At 34.6% G+C, this 21,276-nt stretch overlaps 1 protein-coding gene across 2 annotated transcripts; it reads left to right on the top strand.

Annotated features, from left to right (window-relative positions):
- Positions 1-6,020: 6,020 nt before the first annotated feature.
- LOC127128082 (transcription factor GTE8) lies at positions 6,021-20,412 on the top strand. Of its 2 annotated transcripts, none has more exons than XM_051057334.1 (11): positions 6,021-6,286; positions 6,478-7,958; positions 8,098-8,146; positions 8,228-8,356; positions 17,130-17,200; positions 17,943-18,015; positions 19,152-19,226; positions 19,315-19,430; positions 19,537-19,603; positions 19,705-19,835; positions 19,926-20,412. In XM_051057334.1, the coding sequence occupies exons 2-11, from the start codon at positions 6,513-6,515 to the stop codon at positions 20,193-20,195; spliced, it is 2,427 nt and encodes an 808-aa protein (XP_050913291.1). In that variant the 5' UTR covers positions 6,021-6,286; positions 6,478-6,512; the 3' UTR covers positions 20,196-20,412. The 2 variants fall into 2 exon arrangements, with proteins under 2 accessions (XP_050913291.1, XP_050913290.1); XM_051057333.1 differs by having other exon boundaries at positions 19,146-19,226.
- Positions 20,413-21,276: the final 864 nt, after the last annotated feature.

Genomic DNA, 21,276 nt, shown 5'->3' with positions numbered 1-21,276 from the left:
TTGCATCATTTCGAATAAATTCATATCATTCATCATATGTATTTTGCATTATTAAAAATAAAAAATCAACAAAAATAATGGTAAAGTTGACTAAAATATTTAAGTCTTTTTTTTTTGCACCATTGTTTATTTTTGCATCATATGCATAAAAAATAGTAAATTCAATGGGAATAAAATTCAAGCCAAATTCTCATTACATTATCATTTTAATTCTTTTCATTTTTCATTTGATCATACGCCATTTCATTTCAAAAGTCAAAGAAAAAATCAAGATTTTGGACATAAAAAACAAAAATTGATCACACTTATTTTGCCTCATGACACTTTTCATTCACACCTCATTTGATCTAATTCAATTACACTACATATTAGAATTTGATATTAAAATTGAGATATTTTCATGCCAAATTTAAATTCAAATCAAATTATACCAACTAAAGTTCAAATTCACTCACATTTTGTGCATTTTTTCATATAATCCCCATCTTAACCTTTAACTTACACTATTACAAAAAACATATGTAACCTCAGACGCGAAGTTGATTTAACCTCGGTTACAGAGGCGAGGTAACGAATGACGTCATAAAAAGCTATCATTTTACCCCTCAATTTTAGAATAACTGAGGGATAGTTTAAATGGTCATTAGCTCGATTCTTAACAATAACTTTTTTACATTTTCAAAACTAGCACCTTATATCTCTCAGTTTATTAACAAAACCGATACGAAATATATATTCTTTTTTATAAATACTCATTACATTGTTTACACAAAATATTAATAAATTAATTTGTTTATAAACTACGTTGTTTACTCATAGTATTATATTGTTTACACAAAATATTAAAGCAACAATATTGAATCTGATTCATCAGCATCACTGTCGGTGAAGAACAAATCTTAGATATCTTGAGGAAGAGTAAATGTTAGGGAAGAATAAATATTCAGTTATATGAAAATTTAAGAACACAAACCTTGAACCCAAATGATTTTTTGCTCTTGCATGTCAAATGTTCCATTATCAAATTTTAATATTAAGAATGCTTTTATAATGAGGATTTTAGGTTTCACGCAGATCACTAATGATAGTGTGTTAAGTGTTGATACTCATTAAAGGACGGTATATATTTGTTTAAGGACGATGAAGAAACTGAATAAACACGCTTATATTTTACCTCGATTATTACTCAAAACCGAGGTTTTTAGATAAAAGAATACAATAAAATATGTTTTATCCAAACGCCACATACCTCTTGGTTTTTATAAAATAAAGAGGAAAAAATCATTTTTTTAGATTACATTATTTACATAGAATATTAAACAAATGCATATTTTGACAATAGATTCTTGGAGTGCAATAATTTTTTTCAAATTTCTGATAAGTTATTTGTTCCAAACAAGAGAATTTTTTTCTATACTTGCAAACCATCCCAGAGAGATTTCATTATCTTGAGCAAATGTTTTCACATGAAAAAGAACAAAATGTTTGTGTTTAGGAATAAATTTCTCAATTTTGTCAACCAAGGAAAGTAATAAATTTCTCAATGTTTTCTTTGATTGAAGACATATGAAGGTTATTCCAAAAATACAACACCATTATGTTTGGATGAATTGTAAGCACATAAAAAATAATTTTTTCAAGATATAAGAACATTCAATATATTTTATTTCTTGCAATCCTTCCCAAAGAATGATGTGTACAAGTTTGGAGTTGCTGCATATAAGTTAGGTTTAGGGTAAAATCTGATTAACTAGTGTTTTTATAGTAAAATATTATAATCTAATCTCTCGGTTATTAAATATAACAGAAGGAATAAACCATTAATTAAAAAAACACCACTTTTTAAGAAATAAATACATAAACTATTATTACTCGGATTCGAAGCATGTCCTATTTTTTTCCCCTCGGTTATATTTAGAAACCAAGAGAATACGTGGCTTTTATTACAAAAATAAATAAAACATTGCGCCCTTGACATTTAACCTCAGATTTTGGTTGGGTGAGGTGAAAGTTTTGTCATTAAATGTATTATTTGTAGTTGTGTTAATACATTAGCCTATAAATCAGTCCATTTACTAGTAGTAAGTCACACAAGCAACCACTACTAAACAACCCCTAAACTCTATCCAATTTCATTATCATCTTTAAATTTCTTCACTCTGAAGAAACTTTGAAATTTCAGCAGATCTTTTATAATATTGTTCAACCTCCCTTCCAATCCACCTAGCTTTATTCCATTTTTATCATCCACCATAATTCTTGCCCAAAACAGTCCAAACAAGTTTAATTCACCAATTCCATTTTTGAATTGATTTTTGTATTATGTCCAAATTGATGAATTAGTGTTAGAATCAAGAAAACAAGGTTGCAAGATTTCAAATCTGCAAATAAAATTGAATTTGGAACATTGCCAAAGCTTGAACGGAGTTTGGTCGGAGCTTCATCGAAATCCACCATTACCGCCACCGTGTTCATCGTGTTCTTGAGTTTCATCACTTTAAGTAAGCCTAAATACACGATGTTTGTGTTATTTCTTTGCATCTTCGTGTTTTTGCACACCTTATGCATCACCCCCTTAACTTAATTGCTAAAAATGCACTGAAATGAGCTATTTGGGGATTAGGATTCTTGAGCTCAAGAACACAAATTCCATAATTTCCAAATCAAATCCGTTACACAAAAAAAAAGTATACACACATCATCTCATCATAATGACGTTACAAACATGAATCTATGATTAATCATCTAAAAACACTAGAAAATGGACGGGTTGAAGCTTTTGGTCCAATTGGGAAGTGTCCAAATTGCGCAAATTTTGTTGTTAATTACTAAATTTTGATCATTATTTCGCGTTGGTGATGAAATTCCAATAAATGTGATATATTTACATGTCTAAATCCATGTGTTTTTGTGTTGTTTGCGTTTTTTGGTTGAAGTTTTTTTCTTCCACACGTTTTGCGTTCACGAGGAAGAAGAAAGGAGAAATGTGTTCCAATTCAAATCACAACCATTAATCCAATCTTTTTTTTTGTGTTTTTTATTTTATTTTAATTCCATGTGTCAGTTCGTGATTGGAAAGTTTCTTGTAAGTATTAATTCTTTAAAAATGAGGGAAGACAGTAAAAAGGGTTAGGCGTCGCCCCTTATTTCATCAACTTCCTATTTTTATTTATTTTATTTTATTTTATTTCTTTTATTTTAATTTCTTAGATTACGATTTTTTATTGTTTGGACTTTGAGCTCAACAATATATTTTTCTCTACATGTCACCCATGCTTACTCTCTTGCACCCCTTTTACTCTTTTTATTTTAGTTTACTTATTTTCGGGCCAAGCCGTGTATTTTTTCTTTCTATTTTTATTATTTTATTTTTATTTATTTAGTTAGTTAATTAATTAATTAAATAAATTGAGAATAAAATCAACCTTTCTAATAAAATAATGAAATACTTGATCAACATCAAGTGGTTTAAAAAAATATCTCACTACCTCACCGTCTAATCAAAACCTTTTTGAATCAATTTCAAACCAACGCAAATCAAATACCTGATCAACATCAAGTATTTTCCAAGTTTAATCGAAAACGCTTCGAAAATCTTTTTCGCAAATAAATAGGATGAAAAAGGACATTGGGTGCACACTTCTTTAAAACCTCGAATGATCGGCCCTGAGACATACATCTTGGTCTTACCGAACATTCGTCTTCCGTCAGAAAACACTTAATCAAATTAGGATGAAAAAGGACATTAGGGGGTGAACACTCCTTTAAAATCTCAAATAATCGGCCTCGAGGCACACGTCTTGATCTTATCGAGCATTCATCTTCCGCAAATAATTTTCCATAAATAATTGGATGAAAAAGGACATTGGGGTGCACACTCCTTTGAAACCCCGAATAATTGGCTCTGAGGCACATGTCTTGGTCTTTCCAAGCATTCGTCATCCTCATAAAAACAATTCAACCAATCAAACTATCCTTTTCTCGCCATGCGTGATCGGAAATATTTTTATAAACGAACAATATTTTATCCATTCCACCGCGATACAAACAAACACTTAAGCCTTCCACGCACGAGCATACAAGCAACGTTTAACTGCTAGAATGCGATCTAAACATTCATTGATTAAAATCAACCAATAAATATGTGTTTTTCTACAAAGAACTATGCAACTTTGAATTCCCCGTCGCACTTAGGGATATGTAGGAACGAGATTCAACGTCTCGTGAAACACTATAACAAAAAACCCAAAAAATGCCTTTGTCTTGTCAATAACTACGTAGCTTCGAATTCCTCATCGCACTTGAGGATATGTAGGAGCAAGACTTGCAATCTTGTGAAACACCCTAATAAAAAACTTATTTTTTAATCTTTTTCTTTTTCTTTTCAAACTTTTAATAACTAGAAGAAAATAATAAACAAAAGCTAACATTCTATTCACAAATCTAACTAAATGGTTCTCGTTGAGTACAACAGATGTGATTGGTGCTAATACCTTCCCCTCGCATAACCGACTCCCGAACCCGAATTTGGTTGTGACGATCATTTTCTTTTTCTTTAAGGGTTTTATCGATATTTTCCATTTCCTTTTGGAATAAATAAACTTCGGTGGCGACTCTATTATTATTTCGAGTGTGCGAACGTTAGGGTACTTTTCGCGTCGCGACAAGATAACTTCATAAGTCAAATGGATTTTTAGATGTTGATAACCCTTTCCAAGAATTCTTTGTGACAATTGTCAAAAAGGGAATTAATATCAATTGCCCAATAATTCTTGATGACATCATCTTGTCAAGATGAAGATGTTTGAAGCCCTAACATTTAAATGATTCAAAGTTCTTATTAAAATCATAATCAACGTAGAATCAAACAGATAATCTTGAAGTTTGAAAGTGTGAAAGTGTGAAAGCTCTCGCCTGATCCCGTGCTTAGCGTTTTAGAGTGATCCGTTGAATTATAAAAGGACAAAAGTAAGTATTGGAGTACTAAGGCAATCACACACAAAAATATATTTCAAAACCCTATATGATTTCATTAGACTTCTAAAAATCCTATCAAGACATGTATATAATTGATTAGGAAATGTTTCTCAATTGGGAAATTCAATTCACTTCCTAATCAATTAAGGACTTGGTCTAATCAATTAAGGCAACAAGAAAAACCTTATAATTGAAATCACCAACATCATATGCATCGTCATCATATCTCTCAGCAGGAGCACTAATAAGCATGTCGCTCAATATAAGGATAATGCTTCAGTCGCTTACTCTTTGTCTCAATAAAAAAACAAACGATTAATTTTTTTATAAAAAAATAGCCTGGCAAATTTATAGAGAAATTCAATGGCAATTGCACTCATACGAGTTTTTATAGAAAATCCGATGTCACTCCATGCTATATTGGAAATTTCCTAAAAATTTGGTGCCATTCATGCATTTATATTGAGTTTTTCGTAAAATTCCGATGCCATTCCATGCATTTATATCAAGTTTTTTCCTTAAAATTCAATGCCACCCCATACATTTATTCGGGTTTTCTAAAAACTCAATGTCACCGCATATAATACTGATTTTTTCATACATTTGGCCACCCGTATTAGATATTAGATTTATCCAAAAACTCGATAAAAAATTTAATATTGTTTTTTATTATATATCTGATATAAATACATATAAATTCATTCATTTACAAAAAATTTACGTAGAAGTTTTGAAATATCCCATAAAAATGCAAAAATAACTAAAAAATCATTTATAAATATTCGTGTAAGTATACAGAATTTGAAATTTTATAATATTTATTTATGAAAAGTCCATAAAAATGAATTGAATTTGATAGTTTTATTTATTTTTATTATTAAAGAACAATATAGTAATTTCATTAGAGTGGTAGGGATTTGGTGTGGACCCGATAGGGTGATAGGTAAAATTGTGTCGCAAATCGTACGGCTAATAGTCTCAACTAAATCATTGCCGTCAGATTCATTAAAACACAAAATCAGGCTCAAATAGGTGAGAGAGCGCGATTCTATTTGTAAAGGGAGGCGAGATAAAAAGAAAGCCTAGTCTCGCTCTCCCTCTACTCTCAATCCCAAACGCCGTCTTCTCTTCTCTTCTCTCTCAGTTCCCGCAACAACCAAAACCCTCTCTCGCTAATTTTCTCTCTGCTAGGGTTTTTCTCTACCTTTCTCAGCGATTCTTCATTTTTCTCACTTGCTTCGAGGGAATTTTCAACAAAGGGCTTCTTCGAATCTCGTTCTCTACATTACTCATTTTCAGTTCTTAACTGGTAATTCTGTCCTGGATTTTTTTCCACTTTATATCATCGCTAGTAGTAGTATTAGTGTTTTTTAGGTTCAGGAGATTATGTTTTATCTTTTTAGATATTAGTCCATAGGTAGGTTTGTGAGGGAAAACTGAATAGGTGAATTTATAATTCATTATTGGTGCTAAATTTAGAGATTGGGATATACCGTGTAGGAATTGAAGATTTTATTTGATTGTGGAGTGTGGTAATGGCAAAGAGTAGGCTTTCTGGGGGATATTGTGGTAATGCAGTTGAAGCAGGTTGTGTATCAGATGGAACGGGTACATCAGGAAGAATGGATACTGACAATACTGTTTCAGAGGAGGACAATCCGATTTCCCGAAGTAAATGTATTGAGTTTGATTCAGGTCTCCGTGGCGACTTTGGAGTTCCTATTCAAGTTGTTCCTTTGTCTAAATTGTCAATGCTTCAAAGAAAAGATCTTGTAAATCGGTTTAGGTCTGATCTTGAACATGTTCGGCTTTTTCAGAAGAAGTTTGAAATGCAAAAGAGAAATGGTGTTATATTGCCGTCTTCTAGTGATAATATTATTAACCGCAACAATGGCCAAAATCGGCATCAGAAAAAGAACTCGAGAAAACCATCAATATCTGGTTCAGTACCGGGGAATGCATTGAAACCGTTAATAGAGAACTCGAGAAAACCATTGATATCTAGTTCAGCTCCAGGGAATGCATTGAAACCATTAATTGAGACCTCGAGGAAACCATCAAAATCAGGTTCAGTATCAGTGAATAAATTGAAACCATTGGATCAGAGTCAGAAGCCTCGTGGATGGAGTCGGGGATCTTCTGGAAAGTTTGAGACTCCGGGACGAACTTCCTTGCCAGGAACTGCAAATGCTGTGTTGATGAAAGATTGTGAGTTACTGGTGAAACGGTTGATGAATCACCAACATGGTTGGGTTTTTAACGCCCCTGTGGATGTGGTTAAGTTGAACCTTCCTGATTATTTCAGTGTCATTAAGCATCCTATGGATTTGGGAACAGTACAAAGCAAGATTGCTACAGGGTCATACACAGACCCATTGGAATTTGCTGCAGATGTGAGACTTACATTTTCAAATGCAATGAAGTATAATCCACGCGGGAATGATGTTCATATCATGGCCGATGCCCTTAATAAATATTTCGAACTGAGATGGAAATCAATCCAGAAGAAAATTCCTAGAAAAGACTCTCTACCATTGCCCATGAAGAGAGAAACTTGTGAAGATGTAAAAACTACCAGACCAGCGCATCCTTCTAAAAAGAGGAAAATTGCCTCATTGCCTGCTCAACCTAGAACTGTCCCAGTCCCACATGCTCAACCTGAAGTTATCCCACCTGTTCAACTGCAAGTTATCCCACCTGTTCAACTGCAAGTTATCCCACACGCTAAACAGGTTATGTCGGATCAAGAAAAACTAAATATTGGTAGAGAATTGGAGTCTCTTCAAGGTGAAATACCTGCTCATATCGTTGATTTCTTGAAAGAGCATAGTTCAAATGGTAAAGAATGTGAAGAAGATGAGATTGAGATTGATATTGAAGATCTAAGTGATGATACACTGTTCAAATTACGAAAGCTTTTGGATGAGTCTTTACTGGAGAAGCAAAAAGACAAAGTAAAAGTTGAAATGTGTGAAATAGAGGTGCCTCTCTGCCAACTAATACTTCCATGAATTAAGCTAGCATCACATTGTCTAAAATGTACTCATCCTCTTCGCAATGAAATGTTAGTCTCACAATATGTATGACACGACATCTGGTTATTTATGTTTGCTGTTGCAGCTTTTAAATGACTCTGGACCAAGCAATTCATCATTGCAAGCATTTAAAGGTTATATTTGTGTTTTTTTTATCTCAGTGTGTGAATGTGCGTGTATGCTTTGTTTTTTGTTTAAACTTGTTTTGCTTGTAGGTGATGATCTGGCTGATGAAGAGGTGGATATTTGTGGAATTGATTCCCCCGTCTCGAGCAATCCTCCTGTAGTGATTGAAAAGGATACAACCTACCAAACGAGCAAATGTTCAAGTTCAGGGAGCAGTGGTAAGTGAGATTTGAATTTCTTTTTGATGCTTTTGACTACTACTTTAATAATTTTGTGATAACTGTTGTAGAATGAGGAAATCTGATCACACGATACATTTGGTACATGATTTGTGAAAAATATCTTTTTTAAATTCTTATTACTTGTGCATGCTTTATTTATTTATATTTTACATTTTTTTTATTACTCTCCTACATCTTACTTTAGCTATTGGTTTTCCCCTCTTTTCTTTGTGTTATGCATATCATGCTCATTGATTTTCTCAGGTAAAATGTGTTTTTCACAAAAGAGTTCATGCTTTTTATAAAACTTTTTATTAAACAAAATTTGCAAGTGCAAAGGGCATCATTATGGATTAGTGACATCTCAACTATGTTGGCACCTTAGCAACCCAACAATCATCTGCAACACTCTAATACAAATACACATTAAAATAGAGTAAAATAAAGAACAGCAGGGGGATATAAACCAGACCTTGGAACAAAGTTTCTGGAACCTATAGTTTTATAAAACTTTACATCCTGGATTGAGCAGGACGGTTACTTTTATAACTCAAAAGTCAAATTAATCTAAATCATTTTTCATTTTTCAAGTGAGTTATTAGATGGTGTGCATATGACTGATAACTGGAATTCAAACAAAATTATGATGCTTCGATCTTGGTGACTGCTATATAGCCTGCATCAATGTGTCAGTTTTTCATAGTTAACTTTGGTCACTTTTGTCAAATAGCGGCTATTGCGTTGCGGATGTTGAGGAATAGCACTTGTTATTCTAGTTTTTACCGGAGCAACTGTAATGAGAATAGCAGTATAAAAGACAGTTTTGTTTTAATAATATAACTGAAGAGGTAGCATGTGAGCTGGACATGGCCTATTTTTAAAATAGAAAAGTGAAGAATCAATGTATTATTATTTATTACTCTTGTAACCTTAATATTTGATTTATTTCCTTTTCCTTCTCTTCCCCTATCATCTTTCTTTCTTCTCCTGTTCTGTTTTTTTGGTTCCTCTCATCTCTCTCTTCGGTTTTATTTTCCTTCAAGTTTATCTCCTTTTCTTATTCAATTCATTTCTTCTCCTTCTGTTGTATTTTTAGGTTCCTTTCATTTCTCTCACTGATTTTTTTTTCAGTTTATTTCCTTCCCTTTCTCTTCCCCAATTCGATTTATTTCTTCTCTTTTTGTTTCTCTATTTTTTCGTTTTCTTTATCTCTCTTTCTCTTTTTTTTCTTTTCATTTTTCCCCATCCTTCTCTTCCCCATTGTTTTCTTTAATGACTAATCACAATTATAAGTTATCAGTATTTTGTGTTTTGAGCAATTAAGTTAATATGTCACTTTTATATTTATTGTGGTTTTTATTTGTATGCCCTTTTTCTTTACATAGTTGATTTATTTCAACTGCACGCAGACTCATGGTTACCATATTTTTTGAGAAACAATAGGGGGCACAACACAATTATTACAGAAAACGTTAAAGTTGATAAAAACTTATATGAATAAACAAATCTTGGAAAAATATAATTTGACAATTTTTTTAGAAAGATAGCATGGGATATATTAAAAGACTACGATGTCGACAGCACACAAACTTAAGATTACAATTTTTTTTTGTTGAAAATAATAGGGGCACTGCACAATTATTACAGAAAACATAAATATTGATATGAATAAACGAATGTTGAAAAAAATACATGCCGACAAATTTTTTAGAAGGTAGCATGATATATATATATATATATATATATATATATATATATATATATATATATATATATATATATATATATATATATATATATATATATATATATATATATTAAAAGACTACCACTTATCAAATCATTAGGCTATTCTTATCTATATTAATAATTAATAATATTGATAATAATAATAAAATTTTCGCCTAATCAGAAATAAGATGAAGTATATGGAATATAATTTAACAAAAAGGAGAAGCATTTCTAATCTAGTGGTAAAAGTTGGAAACCATATCACCCTATAAGTCACACGGTTTAAATATTTTGGGTCCGTAATACAAAACGATAGAGAATTAGAAGGGGATGTAAACCATCGAATTCAAGTTGGATGATTGAAATTGAGGAGTACTTCAAGGGTTTTATGTGACACAAAGGTACTGCCCAAGCTGAAGGGAAAATTTTATCAAACTGCGGTAAGATTTGTGTTGTTGTACGGGGACAAAATGTTGGACGGTTAAGAATCAATACGAGAATAAAGTAAATGTAGATAGGATAAAGATGTTGTGTTGGATATGTGGTAAGACTAGACATGATAAGATTAAAAATGAAAATATTAGAGAGAGTGTTGGGATAACACCTATAGTAGAAAAGATGATGGAGAATACACTTAGGTGGTTTGGGCATGTAGATTATGTATTAAGGAGAGTAGATTAGATGAAGAGAAATCAAACTGGAGGTAGAGGAAAATCTAGAAAAATTCTTAAGAGAAATTATTAAGAATGATCTCAAGATTAACAATTTGGATAGAAGCATGATACTAAATAGAATATTTTGGTGAAAGTTGATCAATTTAGCCGACCCCATTTAGTGAGATAAGGCTTGGTTGTTGTTGTATAATGATAATAAGTTTTTCGATACAACACTAACACTAGAGATATAAGAGTGTCTAACCTAAACACGACTACTATTTTTTGAAGTGGCCCAGCTTTTTCAGATAGCATCTGTTCATAAAGAGACAATTAGTTCAACTAGAAAGCTTGTATTATTATTATTATTTCTTTTTTGTATTAAGAAGCATTAATAACACCACAGGTTTTATATAGCTTGTCCTTATTGTAGAAAAGGTGTGGGTTCTGTTAGACAGTTGATAACCAATTTACAATTTTGTTAAATCTTCATGACATGGATCATTGATGTTATAGTGTTGCTACTAGGTGGTTGTTCATAAGCAGCACATTTTATGGCTCAAGTGTAGTGTCAAGTAACCAAGGACTGCTGTTTTGACTGGTTTGTTAAAAACAGTTTAATAGGATGTTATTATGTCTTTGATACATGTAGCCAATCTTACTTTTTTATTACGGTGTCAACTTTCAAGTGAGCAAGAGCTGTGTTGACTGGTTGTCATTTAAACATGATTCATTAAGACACTAAAGTTGGCTGGTTTATGTATCCAATCCCACCTAGTGGAAAAAGGTGGCGGCGGTGGGTTGTTGTGTGTACATTGTTCCTTTGACCGACAGTATCAACTTTATTAATATACATCAATTTGTTGAAATTTATAAGAGCTGCTACTTTTTAAAAAATTGATAGAAGATTTGTCTTTTTATTAAAACAAAAGATGTTCCTAATGGGTCAATAAGGAATCCTTCTAATAAACAACTAATCAAGAAAGCATGTCTCCAAACAAAAAAAGTGAAGCGATAAAAAAATACTAAATACTATTGTTATTTTTAATGTCAAATTGTACCTTGTATTAGAGAATGATAAAGAATGCATAGAAGATGAGTTAACTAAATTTGTATTGAAGGAACTCATCAAAGATCTAGTTACATATGAACTGATGTATATATATGATGTATATATAGGATGCTATACTAGTGACAACTCATCATAACTAACTGTGTTGTTTACAGCTAAGCATAACAAACTAATGCTAGCTCAACATAGCAAACTGAGCTGAACACTAACTACTATAATATTTTCCCCTCAACACAGCAAACTGAGCTGAACACTAACTACTCTAATATTTTCCCCTTAAATGAAGGAGTCTTCTGCCTGTCTATTGAAGATGATCCTTTAGTGTAGAGTAGTCTTGTCCACTACTCTAAGATGATCCCTAAGATTAAGAAATCTCAGGGCAGAGAATGACTTAGTCAGAATATCTGCATTGAAGATGATCCTTTAGTGTATAGTAGTCTTGTCCACTACTCTAAGACGATCCCTAAGATTAAGAAGTCTCAGGGCAGAGAATGGCTTAGTCAGAATATCTGCATTTTGCAACTCGGTAGGAATGTGCTCAACACAAAATGTGTTATTGAGAACCTTCTCTGGAAGGAAGAAAATATCTAGCTCCATGTGTTTTGTCTTGGCATGAAGAACATGATTATGAGACAGAGACACAATGCTAAGGTTCTCACAATAGAGAATGGGAGATAGAGTGATGACTTGCAGTACTGAGAGGAGAGATTGGATCAAAAGTACCTTTGAAGCAGTGCTAGCTAAACTTTTGTACTCAACCTCAGTACTTGACCTGGCTATCGGTGTTTGTTTCTTGGACCACCAAGAAATTAGATTGGGCCCAAGATAGATGCAAAAGCCTTATGTAGATTTTCTATCATTAGGATCAAAATCCCAGTCTGCATCAGAGAAGGATGTGATTTGCAGTGGTTTAGTAGGATTGGCGGGCATAAAGTGCAGGCCATGGTCCAATGTGCCTCTGAGATACTTTAGAATTCTCATGACAGCAACCTAATGACGGTGCAAAGGGTGAGCTAGAAATTGACAGACCTTGTTCACTGAGAAGCTGATCTCAAGTCTGGTGTTGGTGGTATATTGCAATGTCCCAACAACAGACCTGTAATATGAAGGATCTTGTAGATAGTCTGAACCCTGTCTTGTGAGTTTAAGAATAGACACCATAGGGGTGGGAAGACTCTTGGCCTTGCTCATGTTTGTTTTGGCCAAGAGTTCTCTGATGTATTTAGTCTGAGATAGGAATAGGCCTCCATTGGAAACTTTTGAAACCTCAATTCCTAAGAAATAGTTAAGTGTGCCAAGTTGTTTGAGAGAAAACTGGGCATGTAGCTGAGTGATTAGACTTCGAATATGACTTGGAGAATTCCTTGTAACAAAGATGTCATCTACATATACCGACATGAAAATGGTATAGGTAGGTTTTCTTAGAGTGAAAAAGGAAGGATCACACTTGCTGGTGAGGAAGCCAAAGCTGTGTAGAGCAGAGGTGGGCCTTTCAAACCAGGCCCTAGGGGCCTGTTTTAAACCATATATTGCTTTGTTCAGTTTGTAGACCAAATTAGTATTTGAATTGACAAAACCAGGAGGCTGTTAAATGTAAACTTCCTCATCCAAAGTGCCATTTTGAAAGGCATTTTTCACATGAAGTTGAGTGATATGTCATTGCCTAGAAATAGCAAGTGTCAAGACAATCTTGACAGTGATAGGCTTGACCATTGGAGAAAATGTTTTTTGAAAGTCAAACCCATGAACTTAGTGAAACCCTTTTGCAACAAGCCTGACCTTATATTTCAGAATGGAGCCATCAGGGTTTTGCTTGATCCTAAAGACCCATTTACACCCAACCGCCCATCTATTAGGAGGAAGGTTGGTGAGAGTCCATGTGTTGTTTTGCAGCAAAGCAGAATGTTCAGCTTGCATGGCTGCAAGCCACTGAGGATGTTCGAGTGCTATCCTATAGGAAGTGGGTTCTAATTCAGTTAGAAGGAGAGTAGGATGAAGCCTAGGTTGGACAATACCATCCCTGACTCTAGTAACCGTAGGATGATTATTTAGGGGATGAATATGTGGTGTAGGAGGTGATAAGGAAGAGTGTGAAGAGGAAGCTCCTGACACAGGCTCAGGCAACTGAGAGTCAGGGAGAGATGAGAAGGAAAGGGGAGAAGCATGAGACAATGTAGGACTTTCAGATGTGGATGAATGTGGCTGTTGTAGGAGAACCAGATTCTGAGGCAGTTTGAGAGGAAGAAGCATTAGCAGAGATGAAGGTATTATTTGGGCTGAGAGAAGGAGAATTGAATTGAAAAGATGTAAAAGAGAAGGGAACAATGATGGAGTTCTGAGTATTATTAGGAGAGGGCATGGAGGTAGAGGCAAACATAGAGGAGTAATGGAATCCAATTTCATTGAAAATCACATTCTTTGAGATGTAGATTTTGCCATAAGGTGCTAAGCACTTATAACCCTTGTGTTGAGAAGAATAGCCCAAGAAGAAACATTCCTTGGAGTGATAGGAAAATTTGTTAGGATTGTAGTGTCTGAGGTGTGGTAGCATGCACACCCAAAAACCTTAAGGAACTTGTAGTCTGGCTCAGTTGGCGGAGAGTCAAATATGGGGTGTTCATCCCTAAGAAAGAAGTAGGCATCCTATTGATAAGGTATGTAGTTGCCTGAAAGGCATGGTCCTAGAGTTTTAAAGGGAGTGATGCATGCGATAGCAACTTGAGACCTGTTTCTACAACATGTCTATGCTTCCTTTCCACATAACCATTTTGGTGATGAGTATGTGGACAGGTTAGTCTGTGGAGAGTGCCTTGCTTAGTGACTAAAGAAGTGAGGGGTTGGAGTTCACCTCCTCCATCAATTTGAAGTGTTTTAATCTTACAGTTTAACTGAGTGTTAACATATGCCATGAAGTTAGTAAAGGCTAAGGTAACTTCATATTTAAGTCTTAGTAGAAAAATCCAAGTGAATTTTATAAAGGCATCCACACAAGTTTGAAGGTACTTGAAACCAGAGGAGGACACCATAGGTGCAGGCTCCCACACATCAGCAAACACCAAATGAAAGGGGGAACTATAAACAGTTGTAGAGTGAGTAGAGGGCAATCTATTAACTTTGCCTAAGCAGCAAGCAGTGCAAAAATCAAACATAGATTGATGAGGAACATAAATATTACATCTGGTGAGTACATTTTTGAGAACCTCATGATGAGGGTGCCCTAACCTATTGTGCCACTGAGCATACAAAGAAGGACCTAGTATGGTGGCATCTTTATTTGTACTAGACTTGAAATCAACAGAAGGTAAAGATGTACTAGTGAGTGTGTGAACATTAGGTGATGTTGAATTAAAAGAGATAGGAGTAATGGCCTATAGAGCTCCAAAGGAATAGAGTCCATTCCTTTTCAAGAGAACCTTGTAGTACAACTTCAGATGTAGCCTGAGATTTGATAAAACACATCAGGATGAAACTCAAAATAAACCTGATTATCTCTAGCAAACTGGCTCACTGAAATGGGATTCTTAGTGATTTTAGGCACAAGCAACATGTTATTTAGTGTGAGTCTGACATGTGGTTTGTGTGTGGATTGAAATGAAGTATTGCCAATAGATGTAATGGATAGACCTTGACCATTACCAAGTAGCACTTGGTCAGAGTCAGTTGTGGAGATGCTGCCTAGAAAGTGATCTGCAGAGTTTGTCACATTATTTGTTGCCCCTGAGTTAGGATACCATTGAGCTGTAGCAGATGAACCAGGGCAAGTATCTGAACCTGCTAGATAAGCTTGAGGTTGTTTAGCTGAAAAAGGAGGATAGGAAGTAACTATAGATCCTGGAACAACTCCAGTTGAAGGTGCCCTCCATTGTGGAGATGAGGGAGCACGCCACTAGTTTGAAAATTGTTGTTGAGGAATGGAGTGCTGCCAAGGATTCACAAAGTTAGAGGAAGGTTGTTGAGCAATGACTGGATTGTGCCATTGATTGGGGCTTGGTTGTTGCACTGAGAGCTTGTAGTAGCACACTTTAGCATCATGTCCAATTTTGGAACAAATTTGACACTGCACACGAGATCTACCACCATTACGACCGCCACCACGAGTGTTGAAAGAACGACAACCATGATTGTTGCGAGAAGCATCAAACTGTGGTTGAGATTCATGACTGGATAGAGACGAGGCTGAATCAGGAGAATTGGCAATCGTTGGTTGTGACGACTGTGTGAGGTTACCTTGAGTAAGGTTAACGGTGAGAGATTCAAGAGATGAACTTCGAGGAGCACGATCCACACGAGCTTCACGTGATAAGAGCATTGTTTCATCAACAGGTTCACACGGTTGATCGCGATACTGGATAATCGATGCAAGCGCATGATACCCCGGTGGTAATCCATCAACAATCGCTTCCAGCTGATCGCGATGCGACACCGGATCTCCGATTGACTCAAGGATATCAACGATTTGTTGAACTCGACCTAGATACTGCGCGATGGTGCGATCACCTTTCTCCATACTACAAAGTTCATAGCGAAGTTGTCTGGATTTCGCGTAGATCTGAGTTCTTTGAAATTGATCAATCACGGCCAGACTTCATGTGCATGAACGCGTTTGACGACGCGTGGAAGTATGGATTCAGAGAGTGTAGTTAGAACTCAAGTAAAGAGTAACGAATCTTCTTGATGCCATGGCAGATGTGCTGGATTTTTGGAATCAGAAGCACACTCTTTAGTTGAGAGGTACCGGGGAGGAATCACCGGATTCACAAGATGGCGATGCAGTTTGTGGATACGAATGATACCTTCAACTTGTTGCTTCCATGAAAGAAAGTTGTTGTTATCAAGCTTGATGCTGATTTGTTGCACAAACGTTTTGAATGCATTCTTCAGTGATGAAGATGCTGCGTTTTGCGAAGAAGTGGTGCCACTCACCGGAGAATTGTTTTCCGGCGACGACAGCGAAGCATTGGTAGCGAAAGAAGACATGGCTGTGATGGATCACAAGCTCATGATACCATATTAGAGAATGATAAATAATGCATAGAAGATTAGTTAACTAAGTTTGTATTGAATGAACTCATCAAAGATCTAGTTACACATGGACTGATGTATATAGAGGGTGCTATACTAGTGACAGCTCAGCATAACTAACTGAGCTGTTTACAGCTAAGCATAACAAACTAATGCCAGCTCAGCATAACAAGCTGAGCTTAACACTAATAGACTAACTACTGTAATATGACCTTGTATCTTGACCTTTGATACTTGTTATGATTGAATTATATGTCAAATTGTATGTTAAATGTTTTGCTTATATTTCCAGATACAGACTCTAGTGGTTCTTCTGATAGTGAATCGGACGATGCTAGCACAAGACCAGATGATTTATTAAAGGTCTGGTTTAACTGGTTTAATTATTTAGTGAAAGATCATTTAGTTGTTTGTTATTTTTGTATGTCTACTGCTGGAATTAGAAATATCTGAAAAATATCTTATCACATCATTATTCAATCATAGAATATGTCAATATTATCTTGTAGAATTGGTTTCATATTTCCTTATTTAGTTGGGATTCACAGTCTAGTATAAATATATAAATATATAAATATATAAATATAACAGAAACTGCTCTTTTTTATTTGTCATGAATCACTAACATTAATATATGAAGAAAATTTTATTATTCATATTATTTCTTCCTCTCTAAACACAAATGACGAAACTTATTAGTAGTCATGTTGAAGTTATGAGTTTTAGATAAGAGGAGGAAGAATTAATAAAAATTTCGAATATTATTGATAATAATTGATACTCTCTTAATACAAAAGACTAAACTTTAATCCCTATTTATGATATGCTGCAACATTGACATTATCCTAAATAAATTGGGAAATCATGAATCAGATCATGATTCACAGTAATAATAATAAGTAATATGGACACTACTCCCAAGAGATAATCTAAGATACTGTAAAATTATAAATTAACCCTAGATATAAACTAAGATGCTCTAATGTAATTTTGTATTCTAAGAACTTCATTGTTAAGACATTTACATGATTGCTTATGGTCTTCTGGATACTGCCTGTGGTTTTTTTGCTACATACTTCAATCATTCATTTATATTTTACTCCAGGTACCAGAAAACACAGGCACTGGTTCTCAGATGGATTTAGAGATCACATCTGCTCATACTTCTGCTATAAACCGTGAGTAGTTGTTCCTTGTCTTTTCATGCTCCTTGAAGATGATGATCAAGTATGCTCTCCAGTTTGAGAAATAAGGCAATTTATAGAACTGAAATTTGAATTTTTCGACCCAATGCTTCCTGTTTGTTTTGTATGATTTGCTCCTTCTGCATGGCTTCTCGGTTTTTCATTTTGAATTCTGAGTTGGATACTCTTTGGTGAACGCGATTAGATTAAAACATCAGTAAGATTGGGGAACCCTTAGAAGCTAGCTATTAAGGGGGGAAGAGCCAAGCCTCTTAAGTACTCCACCAAGCATCCCATACTACTCGATGTGGGACTTGGGCATCCCATAATACTCAAGTCCCTATGATAGAAGGCCCCTGAAAAGTGAGAACCGGCGTCTTGGCAGATGCACTCTATGAAGGTTTTTTCACCCCCCTCCACAGATAGGTCTTTTCAAGTCAACGACAACCAGACTGACACCATTTGAAAAGTATCTAAGAACCTGTTGAACCGCTCTTTAAAAGTTATTTATCAAGGGGGGAAGAATCAAAAAGCTGCAATACTCTATCGATCATCTCATACTACTTGATGTAGGACTTGTGCACCCCAAAATCCCCGAGTCCCTATCAATTATTAATTTAAGATAACTAATTCATATTGCCCAGAAGTGGCCAAAAATAAAAAAAATGCTAATAATCAAAAGAAAAATTCATCATTTAGCAATTTAAAGTCATAGTTTTAGACACAAAGTCATAAAAGGAATGTGAAATAGTTTAGCTAAGGAAAGCTCAACCAGCATGCAAGAAAGCTCACTTCTTCCAGCCTATATGATCCATCATCTGTGAAATTCAGTTTGAGCGGTTCTGGTGGTGGCGCTGTTGGATGAACTGTCTGAAAATTCAAGCTACTGTCTGTTATGTCTCTCTGACTTGAGAAATGGAGCCTTCCATTTGGGGAGGATCTTAAACCCCTTGGACCTTTCAACTTGACTTTGCAACTTTTCACTGATGTTACATACTTGTGATAAACTAAAGCATTTCTACTTGCTAGCATTGACTTCTTTTAGCTATTCCTTTGATATTGTTCACGGTTAAATATCGTAAGACATTGCTATAGTATCTTATATTCTTTTCCTTCATTTCAAGAGTCAGTTAATGGCTTGGATAAACTTGAGGATAAATCTCAGCAAAAGCCAAATTCTTGCGACTCTGATTGCTTTCAAGATGGTAAGAGTGCATGAATTATGGTAGATATGTTTCTAACCTTCTATTGTTATATTCAATCTCAAAACCAGTTATGTTATTAATATTTTAGGAGAATGTGGTCAAACTGAGAGACATGTCTCGCCTGATAAACTTTATCGAGCTGCATTATTGAAGAGTCGATTTGCTGACACTATCTTGAAAGCTCGTGAAAAGACACTGACCCAGGTAGGTCGTGCCGCATAATTGAGCTACTTACTCTGCGGGCAATTATTCTTTTGATTATTTTTCAATTTCTATGTGATTTATTCAAATATAATTTGGCCCTGGTTAGGGTGTGAAGGGAGATCCTGAGAAATTACGCCGGGATAAGGAAAAATTAGAGATGGAGCGACGGAAAGGTGAGTTGGGTGTCCCACTTACTTGTGTGAGGACTTTACAGTACTTGCTATTGAATGCTTACTAATCTACCTATGTGTTGATCTGACTCATTCTCGAACAGAAAAGGCAAGGCTACAAGCAGAAGCAAAGGCAGCTGAAGAAGCTAGAAAGCGGGCAGAAGAAGCTGCTGCTGCAGACGCCAAACGAAAGAGGGAGCTTGAGAGAGAAGCTGCACGACAAGCACTGCTACAGGTAAATAAGTGTCTAGGTTGCCTGAAATATGTGTCCATCTACATTCTTGCTTTATATTTTATGGCATCATACACTGTAATCTATATGCAGATGGAAAAAACTGTGGAAATCAATGAGAATTCACAGTTTCTGGAAGATTTGGAAATGCTCAGAACTGTACCTGGTAAGCTATTACCTAGCTGTATAGACGTGACAAGTCCTGATCGGTCTGAGGATTGCATGGGTAGTTTCAAGTTTGGTGGTAGTAATCCCTTGGAACAACTAGGATTGTATATTAAAGTTGACGACGAAGAGGAGGAAGGAGATCCACTGTGTGCTCCAAAGACTGTAAATGATGTAGAAGAGGGGGAGATTGATTAAGTTTTGCTCATTCTGTATCTTGAATCCAGGAGCAAACTATAATTATTTTGATCTCTATATATCTCTAGTCCCTTCAATGCAGCAATTCACCTCAAATTAGAAGTTAAGATATTTTCTTCTGGCAATCATTCAAATTTTAGAGCGACAATATTTAGTTTTGGGTTTGTCTCAGCAACAGAATAGAGGTTTGAATATAATCAAACATCATTTTTGGTTATCGAAACTATTAATCAGCTTTTTTGTTTCTCCAATATACTAGCAATTTCCAAGAGCATCGCCGGCCGGGTCATCTGTAGAGATTGAGTTCTTAACTTTGAATACTTAACACTCAAACTGTCATGTCTCCAAATGCTTGGAGATGTGAAGTACTTATTTTTCTTCCCTTGTAAAATTTGTCAGGCCTTCTTTTTTGAATTTCGCATAACTATAATCCTATTTAACAGACCATTTTTTATTATTTAAAATTAAGTAATCATAGTTCTAAGAAGCCCTCATAAGGATATGTTTTTTCTATTGATAACGTGTATCTTAAGAGAAAATAGGAGATGCATGTGTGTAAATTGATTTTATATATGTATTCTCTTAAATTATATGGAAATTTTAAATTTATAAGTATGAAACGACTAAATGATGAATTTTAATTGAAAGACGTTGTAACATTATTTTACACACGTGTCTATTAGTATTTGAATTATTCAATAGGAGATACTAATGTTTTATATGCTTTGAATTACTCAATAGGAGATACAAATGTTTTTATGCATGATACACTTGTTCAATAGGAGATACAAATGTTTTATATGCATGATACACTTGTTCAAAATAAACCATATGAAGGCAAAAAAAAAAAGAATTTATGAATATTGTTTATCATATAAGTTTTTTAAAGTAAATTTTATAAGCTATTTTATAAAAACAATTTATAATATTATACCAAAAAAACTCATTGTTATATAACTTATGTAAATTTACATATCAATGACAAGATATATAATTAAAAAATTAGAAAATGTGACATAATAACTAAGTGACCTGATGTAGTATAAGTAAGTCGAAGAGGTATTATTACATAGTTTATTCT

Source organism: Lathyrus oleraceus, chromosome 3 (assembly GCF_024323335.1).
Source record: "Lathyrus oleraceus cultivar Zhongwan6 chromosome 3, CAAS_Psat_ZW6_1.0, whole genome shotgun sequence".
In the NCBI taxonomy this organism is placed as follows: Eukaryota; Viridiplantae; Streptophyta; class Magnoliopsida; order Fabales; family Fabaceae; genus Lathyrus; species Lathyrus oleraceus.
Note: the sequence above shows the minus strand (reverse complement) of the source record. Positions and strands in the feature narration are given on the sequence as shown.